General features: G+C 44.3%; 2 protein-coding genes across 2 annotated transcripts; one reads left to right on the forward strand and one right to left on the reverse strand.

The window, feature by feature from the left end:
- Window positions 1-3,254: 3,254 nt before the first annotated feature.
- LACBIDRAFT_305651 (uncharacterized protein) lies at window positions 3,255-4,484 on the forward strand (the record flags this gene model as incomplete). The annotated part of the gene is made up of 1 exon (XM_001874660.1): window positions 3,255-4,484. The coding sequence occupies one exon, from the start codon at window positions 3,255-3,257 to the stop codon at window positions 4,482-4,484; it is 1,230 nt and encodes a 409-aa protein (XP_001874695.1).
- A 3,879-nt stretch (window positions 4,485-8,363) lies between these two features.
- On the reverse strand, window positions 8,364-9,403 carry LACBIDRAFT_321947 (uncharacterized protein; the record flags this gene model as incomplete). The annotated part of the gene is made up of 4 exons (XM_001875236.1): window positions 8,364-8,403; window positions 8,468-8,730; window positions 9,002-9,217; window positions 9,350-9,403. The coding sequence occupies 4 exons, from the start codon at window positions 9,401-9,403 to the stop codon at window positions 8,364-8,366; spliced, it is 573 nt and encodes a 190-aa protein (XP_001875271.1).
- Window positions 9,404-10,181: the final 778 nt, after the last annotated feature.

Here is a 10,181-nt window from a genome sequence, read left to right on the forward strand (position 1 = left end):
AAGTCATTTAGAAAATGTGGTAAAAATCTGAAAAAAAATAGGACTTGTTGTTGGGTACTGTTGTATATCTAAAAAAGAAAATTCAAATATTTGTAATAGAGAGATCAGAATTCTAAGAGATTCTAACCATTCCTGCAGAAATAGGTGGGGCACAGTAAAGTACTAGTAGTCAGCATGTCATTATGGTCAACAGATATGAATACATCATATCATATTATACATATTTATAACTTCAGACACTGACAATCCTCAGAGCTCTCTGCAGTGCTCAGAAATATACCTCTATAAAAGTGAAAAGAAAAACAAGCTGGCATATTCAATCTGACAGTTCCTGAAGTCTCTCTAGTCTTCAGGAACATACTTCAGTGAAGAAATATGGCTTACACATCAGTAATAATTCAGTAAAGTAAGGCTAGTCTATTATAGATAGTTATTAATATACACTCAACATAAAAGCAGTCAGTAACAACCTTTATTATCTGATAGAGCAGAATTTAGAGGCTATAACTATATAACAAATAGCTTATTACCAATAGATAGAGCTGAATGCAATATATAATCTGGTTTTTCTATAATAAAAATACAATATAAAATAAAAGGGCAAGTTTAGGACCAAAATGATCTTTATCATAAATTTTGTAGAAAAGTTGAATCCAGAAGATAAAAGTTTGAAGTTTTTTTTTTGAAACTAGGACCCCAGATACTCCATGACACTGGCAGGAAATTTTTTGCCTATGTGACATGGCTTAAACATTTCCGAGCAGTGTGACATGGTCAAAAGATTTTTAAGCAGTGTGACATGGCAAAAAAATTTCTTAGCAGTATGACATGGTTCAAAAATTTCTTAGCAGTGTGACATGACTCAAACATTTTTCAGCAGTGTCACACAGCTAAAAAATTTCCTACCAGTTTGAAACACTTCAAAAATTTCTTACCAGTCTGACACCCTTCAAATATTTCTGACCACTTTCACTTGACTTGGATATTTTTGAACACAATTTATCTACCCAAATATTTCTAGTCACAATATTAGAGGTCAAACATTTTCTATCAAATCCAATAATATATTTTCTTCCAAAGGCCAAAAAAAAACCAGCCAGAGGATCTATTAGCCTGGATAATTTTTCAGGATTTCCTAGCTAATAGCTTGGTCAAGGTGGGTGACTGAAGTGGTAAATCCACACTCTTTAGAATGGTCAGAAGCTAAAGGGGAGGGAGCTAAACTTATGACACGATGGATTGGCCCATTCGAGATCCTCCAGAAAATCAACCCGAACGTTTATCGTCTAAGAATGGGCGATAACTATCCGGGGTCACCCATCATCAACGTGCAACATTTGAAAAAGTACGAGACCGACACAACTTACCAAAACAGAGCCGTCCTGCCGGACTCCTTCCTATGGAAACCCGAATCCAAGGAGTTCGAAGTAGAGAGGATCGTAGGGCATAAGCGGATTGGCAAGAAGGCAGCCTTGAGATACTTGGTTCGATGGGCGGACTACGGGCCGCAATTCGACACCTGGGCCACAGCCACCGATCTCAAGAATTCGCCGCTCATTTTGAAAGAGTATCGTTTGGAACACAACCTTTGAAGCACACGCATTGTACCTAACCTATGCCTCATTTCTTTTTCGTATTCTTTCACTCTTATCTATATTTCGACTACTTAATCTTTTTTTTCTCAGTTGGAGGAATGAAAACGCATTGCTTCCGCGTTGATCATTCCAATCCGATCATCTCATCAATCAAGGCCACGTTCCTATTCAAAACTGGCGTTCTGTTCCAGCCTTACACCCCTTCACCTTCCTGCCTCTACTGTCATTCGGAGGGACTGTCCACGAGTAACAGTAGGCGGACGGCATATCTCGCAGTGGACTGTCCTGCTTGATCTAGCCTACATGGAGTCTTTAATTCACCACTTGAACCCCCTTGCTACCACGACGGTTAGAGCAGACACCGACGCGATTTGGGTAGGTCTGAATTCCGACACATCGCTTATCCCAGATTCCGCGATAATTTTCAGAAATCTACCTGATCCAGGGTGGAGCGCAGACGACTTCTCAGATTCAGGCCAAATCTTACCCTTTGACAACGCCAGGGACCCCGATTGGTACCGATTCGAAGAACAATGGGCCCCTTGGACACCAACGTCATTCATTGCGCAACAACGCCCTTGGTACGATCTTCTCGAAACCGCGGTACCGGTTGAAGAACGGGATGGAGGTTGGTCAATGGCAGAAATCCAGCGTCGAGAATATTCACTCGATCTCACTCAAGTCCAGGCATGTATCCGTTACATTGTCGATTTCGATGAACGCGTATCTCGCCGCATGACAGTTCCAGGCGTGTTCCCCACGGAACGTTTAGCCAAAATCTACCCCACGCAGAAGCTCGTTCAGATTAACGCGGCAAAGGCGAAACGATCCGCCCTTCACTCTATCGGATGGCTAGCCTGGTGGACCACAATCATTGTCAATTGGGAGAAGGACCTCGCAGACTCGGTCGTCCATCAAGTATCATCAATCCTTTCCACCGTTAAAACTAGGAGAGGCGTGATTTGCGACTTGGATAGGGATTGGCAGACGATTAACATCCCTCTGTACCTTCAACACGACATCCCCTTCTTTTACTTATGGGATTTTGAAGCACGTTCCGATGAAAGGTTCAGCCGTCTCAATCCCGGCCTGAACATGACCTACTGGGCAGTACGACAGGGGACGCCACTAACCCTAATTCCAGACCTCGAAGAAGCAGACATCAACAAGATCGCTCGTCAAGCGACCACGTTAGACCACTTCTTTCAAGAGATATTTGCGTACCAAGGGACGGACGAGGCACCCATCCTCCACACCTATTCAGCCTTTATCATTGACTTCGAAGGGTGGAAGAGGCGACCCGTTAAACGAGACGACGCAACGCTCGCCAGCCTCGCGAAATTCTACCACTACAAAGTCCTAGAGGAGGACGGGGACAAGGAGTACAAGACTGTCGTATTCTGGAGATGGAGGAAAAGGCTGCCACGCGACGAATATCTGAGAAGGCGATACAAGGCGCACCTACCAGGAGAAGAAATTGCATATCTAATTTGTGAAGAGTTCCGATTCGACTACGCCCCCAGAACTGGGACAACGTACGACCGAGAAACAGGTCTCATCACCTCACGGCATAATCGCCAGAGCCCCTCCCTTCTTGAACGTCTAGGCGGAAATTGATCCCTTCAAGACCGCCTCTCAAGTGACATACGTACCGACGATATGTCCGCAGACTCATGCAGCGGTTCTACAGACGAGGATCTTCTGTTCGTTAGGTTCGTCGAAGTTCCGGAAGTTCTCTACCACCCCCGCGCCGTGAACAGTCCCGCAGCATGGATTCGGTTCAACGTGAAAAAACTCGAGCAATCTCGACGTCAAACCTCAGAAGCTCGAGCAGCGCGTGGAATCGATCCTTCCCCTTACCGTCGCTCTCAATCACCGGCACGCCTGTCAGACCCTTTCTTCGTATCGCATGAAAGGCCAGAAGTCATGTTCAGAAGAATGTTGAAGGACGAATCCGCGAAGATCACATACACCGAAAGCACATGGTTTGCACCGGGCTTTGCATGGAATGCAGACTTCCTAGAGACAGCGTACATCTTCATCCCAGACATTGAAAGTGAAGCTCGGCTCAGGTACTGGGCTAACTGTTGGGATACCATAGGGACCATACATCGACTTCTGTCCACAGCTATCGAACACGGCCTCAAGTTTTATTTAGCGTTACCACAGGACCGCCTGCGACAATTCCGGCCAATCATTGTCGACAGTCTCGACCGCACCTCAGCTTCGTCTCTATACACCGCGGGATTTCAAGAACCAAATCTATCCCCGGCGGAGAACATGGCGACTTTCTGCACCCTCTATTTAGCAAGAATGAATGATTTGCTTCGCCGCCCTCATGCACAAGCTTTTATAGGAGAAGGAGGACAATTCAGCTGGATCGCTAGGCGCTGGACTGGCGTTCGACTCATAGAAGAATTTATGTCTGGCCCATCCATTCAAGTCACGGTCCACAACCGGGGGTTCTACGACTCCGCGTCCCAGGATGCCTCATATCTATCTCACGACGCAGTCTCCGAACAGGAGAAAGACTTGCTTCTCGGCTACTGCACTGGCATTAACAGTTGTTCAGGAAAGTGGTTATTCCCGCCAGCGGAGATCTTCGACAACAATTTCGAGCTCTGGACAGGCGAGTGGAATGCAGCTTTGGATCACATCTACGGAAGGCTGGCGGATGACATCGCTAGAGGAAAAGGGAAGCTGCGTACAAAGGAGAAGTGGAAGAACTGGATCAGGAACAACGAGCGGGGTCAACGTCGTCCACGATATCTACCTATCACCCAAGACTTCACGGATGTCATGGATGGGATTTCGCGAGCGGGCCTAAGACCCACTTGGCACAAGCAGCTCCTCGATGACATTATGTTCCCCGAACAACGATGGGATTAAGCGGAAAGTGGAAAGTGGGGGGCTTTGTAACATGATAGTACAGTAAGCCTCACCATCTCTACATCTTACTTTATGATACTTCCCACTCCCCGAGATTCAACTCTCGCTCCACCTCTCTGTGTTTCATTTATTTACGCGTTATTACTTTTCATTACATAAGCATTGTACTTACACCTCATGTTTTACATGAGGTGAATATATCTTCTTTTCACCACCAACCACTCTGTATCGCTCGATACTAGCCCTACTAACGGCTGCATCTAGCTCTCAGAGAACGCGTGGATTACAAGAGGTCGTGACCGCTGCTAGAGCAATCTTCACTGGAACTGTCTGTGAAGATCGGGATACGAGTACCGTGAACTGTCACGTTCTACGATCCCGCGCATCTAGTCACCTTACTTGACCTCTCCGAGGGTCACCACACCTCTGTACGTGTATTCGTCAGACTCCCTACGACTGTCCCACTTCTTTGAGGACGCTTTCGCTAAGAAGTGTTCCACATGATGAGCTTCAGCAGAAAACAAAAGCAAAAACACAGCTCCTGCCTCACCTTCATCGTCGGTATCGTCATTGTCAGACAGTTGCACCTCAGGATTTGTTTTTTTCGCAGGCCTAGCTGGCGAATGCTCTAGGATACAGTAAACATTGATTTTTATCAGATCATAAATGCAAGAAAAAGGTAACATGTCAACCCACCAGAATCTTCGTCTTCAGATGATGATGATAATTCACTAAGGGCGCCCATCTCAATATCTTCTTGGCCAGATTTTCTCCCAACACATTGAGCGGGAGGGAGATATGAGAGGGATTAACAGTCCCAAGGTGAGGGGATAAAATGGGACGGGATTGAAAAACTGAGTTGAGAACTGAGGCCAATGAAGTTTCTAGACTTTCTGGCATTGGGGAACCACCATCATGGTCAGGGGTAGAGGGCGATTCAGGACGTTTGGAGGTGGGTAATGGCGTGGGAAGCATTGGGGAACCACCATCTTGGTCCATTGTGGGGGCAGGCATAGAGGGAGATTCAGGACGTTTCGAGGTGGGTAATGGTGTGGGGAGCATTGGGAAATCACCATCATGGTCCATTGGAGCTTCAAGATGCTCTTCATTGATGCAAGTTGCATTGTCCTCAATTGATGTTGAACGTTGAGTGTTGGGGATGACTGAGGCTTCTAGCATGGGCCCACTAACTTGTATGTCCGGAGTAAGGGTGTTGGAGGCACCTTCTATTGCTAATTGCCTCCCAACACAACCAGGCTGTAATGGTGTTGAAGAAGAAGAGGGCTGGGCTGTAAATACAACAAAGAATAAATAAATGAAGTTTGAAAAGCAGTCTAACATTTCTCACCTAAAGGGGTGCAAAACATATGACAATCACGGGGGTTGTTGGATGCTGCCTCTATCTCGGCCCATGGCAATCTTGACACCAGTTGTATTAAAGCTTCATGAGGCGTGATGGTCACATCAGCAAGCGCTATAAGAGAACACCAGATGGATCTCTCAATTTTAAGCACGAGGGGTGTCTTCCGAGGGGTTAACTCTGCAAAGGCTTCAAGAACGAGTCGACAATTGTAAGACCTGGTGATTATCTGGAATGGAAAGAGCAAATAGAAAGGAGTCAGGAGCAGTGCTAATTGCAGAGGTGTCCCAAGTTGGTGGAGCGTGTGTGAAGCTGTCTCTCCATCACGTAAATCTTCCAAGTAGTAAGTCCCCTCCTCTTGATCATTGATGAATTCATCTGTAGAGGTCTCGTCTTTGAAGATGCTGAAAGATATGAGTATCAGATATCAATGTGACATGAGTCTAACGCACTGGAGACGGTCATTTAAAATATCAGGATAGTCAGGCAGAGACCCATCTGGGAATTGGGTCATCTTGAGGTAGTAAAGATGCAGAGCGGCTTGAAGAAAGTTGTCGACCACATTAATGTAGCCTACTTTTTCTTTGTTCTTGCTTGCCATCCGTAGCAGTGCAAGGTGTTTGCTTCCTGCTTGGAGGTCGTCAGGAATTTGAGGTAGTCCCGACTGACCTATAAGTTTCCAGAACTTAAGCAGAACTTTGGGCCAATTTTCTAGTTTGTCAAACCCCTGCAAGCAAGGAAAATTAGCTTGAAGATCAGAATATATATATAAATCAATGTACAACAATCTTTTCACTATCCTTCTCAGACTTGTTGAAAGACAAGGGGTAAAGCAGGCAAATGGGAGGTTGCAAACCACCAATTTCGCAGTCAAGAGCCAAGACCTCAAACATTCAATATGCAGAAACAATGGAAGCGAGGGTTTTGTACTCCCCCTTTGATGATGCAGTCATTGCCGTTGGATGTAGAGTGACCGCATTGGATGCTTTCAGGACATCTAAGCCTAGAAGCGGTGCTAATTCGGTAGAATTGATGGCAAGTTTATCATCAAAGGCAAAGAGCGAGCGCTCAAATCAATTTAGCGAATTGATGAAGTGCTAAAAGCAGTCTGATAAGTTACAACCAAGGCCACAAAGAAATAAAGTACCTTGTGAGGTGACATTACATCGGTGAAGTCAGTCAAAGGCTTTGGAATGTGCACAACATGTGGTGTGGCCCAAGGAAAGGCTGAGAACACAGGTGAGACAGCACGGCATTCTGAAGGACCTGAAAGAGGTGAACCAGTGTGAGTGCTTGCTTTAGTGAGAGTGGAATTAGTACAGACAGTTTACCATGTGAGCCAAACTGGAAGTGTCAGAGTCCATAGCAGATTTCAAGTAATGAGTCCTTACGAGTTTACGAGTAAGACTCATTCTTTATCAACTGAGGACTTAGGCAAATTTTTCATTCATTGATTCATTTACCTTTCATCACTGCAGGAACCTTTTCCCTTAAACAGAAGAGCAGCCATAAAATCAGGAAAAATCATAAAAGAAATCAGCAAAAAATATGTAAAAAATCGGAATATTGTTTAGTAAGGTGGGGAGGCTGTGTTCAGGGTTCAGGGTCAATATCTAAATATAGAAACCACCTAAAAGTTGCCAGAAAATCAGAAAAAAATACCCAAAAATTAAGAGTGATCTTCTCTGTTGCCATGATATTGAAGGGGCTGTGTCCATATCCAAATATGGAAAATCAAGACAACTATGTAAAAATATTGTCATATTATGCAATGTGACTATATCTTGAGACCAGCTTTCTTGCTCTTTCAGATATTGGTCAAAAATGCATGACAATTTCCAAAAAGTGTCCAATTTTTTCAGTATTTTGTGATTTTCTCAATGAGGAATGGTCTGCATGACATTATTTATATATATCTATAAAGGTAAGGAAAGGGGCTACAATTGTTGTTTATGGAGCTAAGTGAGAGGCTGTGTTTCTGATACCGTGGGAATTTTAACCCAAAAAAGGAAATTCATCACAAATATATAGAGCATGCTATTATAGGTCACAAAATATAACTAACCATCCTCTTTCCTGAGATATATGCAAACAGGACTGTGGGAATATTTTACCATAAACAGAAAAATAGTTATAAAATTGGGAAAATTTGCTATAAAATGAAAAAAAAAAAAAAAAGAATAGCACACATTGTTGCTATGATATTGATGGCTAGGCTCAGAGCTCACGGTCTATTTGCAAATATAGAACAAAACTCAGAAAATCATAAAGTGATTACATGACCAATTTCCTAATATTAAATTTAGAGTCCACAGAAAGGACTCATACATGCCATGCAAAGCACTGGCCCACACCCACAAGTAAAGAGATGGTGGCTGAAGGGAGGTCGACGTCAATAGGGACAAATGAAACTACTGCACGCGTGGTGGTTTCATTTGCATTTGTTTGATTTCAGTGATCATGCCCTTGAGCTCAAAGATTTAGTTAATAGTTTGCATTTCCAGTATTGTACGTCCCTTCTACAGGACTACTCGACGCAGCGCAAGGAAACTACATGATCTGAGAAAAAAAAAGCATCAAAAACTAACATGTAACTCCCTCCCCAAACACGCTGTCATCTCACATCACACCGGAGCTAAACATCTTGGAAAGGAGGAGTGTCATTGTTGGAAAGGGAGAGTGATAGGTGAACGGACTCGTTGACAGGGTATGGACATCGTTGACAGGCGACGAAGGACGTCGTTGATGGAGTAACGTGTTGGAAAGAGGGAGTGATAAGCAAGCGAATGGCGATGAATTTGAGATGAGACATAGGGTGCTGGTTAAGCCGTTGACGTAGGTGACGATGAACTTGGTGCGAATGAACATACGACACGATGCCCCAAGCTAAACACTTCAGAAAAGGGGAGTGATACGCAAGCGTATGGCTCGATGTTGTTGACAGGGTACCCAGCTAAACATGTTGGAAAGGGTGACTGATACGCAAGTGGATAGCTCGACGTCGTGTAGTGGATTCTAATCAGGTGGATGTTAGGATGTTAGTTGAATGAGATGCATATAAACGCACTGCAGGACAACGGCCTTCCTTCAACTTTGCACCACACGTCCCCAACCTCTTCAACACCATCTTGTCTGCTCGTCTGGGGGGCCATCGTACCACGAGATTTGAGCCCTGGAAAAAGAAACTTCGCAGATGGAGAGGAGGGCAACGAGGTGCGAGTGGAAACAGTCCGTTGTTGCCACGTTGTTCACTTGAATTGCGGTGGTTGTGTAGGTAACGTAGGGTGCCGTTGCCATTGACTGCAATGCCGTTGACGCAGTCGATGTCTTTGCAGCCCTCATCGACAATGCGAGGGCTGCAAATACGATGTTTCTGCAGATTAAATGAATGTTAGAGAAACAGGGTGCTGACGAACAGACGAAAAATACCTCTCTGAAGGCTTACATGGCACCTAGACTGTGCGTCAAAGAAAGAACGTGGAGGGGAAGGTTCTTTCTTGCTCACCTGCGCCCACAGAAGTGATTCCTCATTCAGTTGGCACGTCGCTGACTGCGACATGGCACCTCGCCGCTCCCTTGTGTTCCACCTTTATGTCTCATTCGCCGTCATCATACCTCGTCATTCACCATCGCCATTCGCCGTCGTCATGCATCGTCGTTCGCTGTCATCGTGCAGCATCGTCCGCTGTCATCGTGCATCGTTGTCCGCTGTCGTTGTGCATCATTGTTCTCCGTCGTTGTGCATTGTCGTTCACTAGTAGCTGCCATTTACATCATGTAAAACCTGGCATGTACCATAGAAGTTCCTGCTTAACTACCGTGAATGAAATGAAATGAATTTTCATTCATTCACGGCACCTGTTTCATTCCAAGTCATTCTCATTCATTGCCGTCGAGAATGAAATACTTTTTGTTTCATTTCATTTCATCTCAATTTTTTCTTCATTTCTACTGACAAGAATGAAATTTATTCTGTTTCATTCATGCCTGGCGACTCTTTCATTTTTTTAATTTCATTCCACCATGGCAACTGTTTCATTTTTTGCTTTATTCTTTCGTTTCATTCATTCCTGGCAACTGTTTCATTTTTTTCATTCATTCATTGCCATGGAATTTTCATTTCATTCTTTCCAGGCAGTTATTTCATTTTTGTTTCATTCTTTCAGGCAACAATTTCGATGTTTTAACACACATCTAAATAAGGAAATAATATACAATTATGCCTGATATGTGTTGTGCCCTACTGCAGTGGTGTGGGAGGCCATATGGGGGTACTTTTGCATTTGAGGCTCAAATACACAATGAGATAGGCATGCTGTTGCCAAATAAGGCACTTA

Source organism: Laccaria bicolor, genomic scaffold, assembly GCF_000143565.1.
Source record: "Laccaria bicolor S238N-H82 LACBIscaffold_2 genomic scaffold, whole genome shotgun sequence".
Classification (NCBI taxonomy): domain Eukaryota; kingdom Fungi; phylum Basidiomycota; class Agaricomycetes; order Agaricales; family Hydnangiaceae; genus Laccaria; species Laccaria bicolor.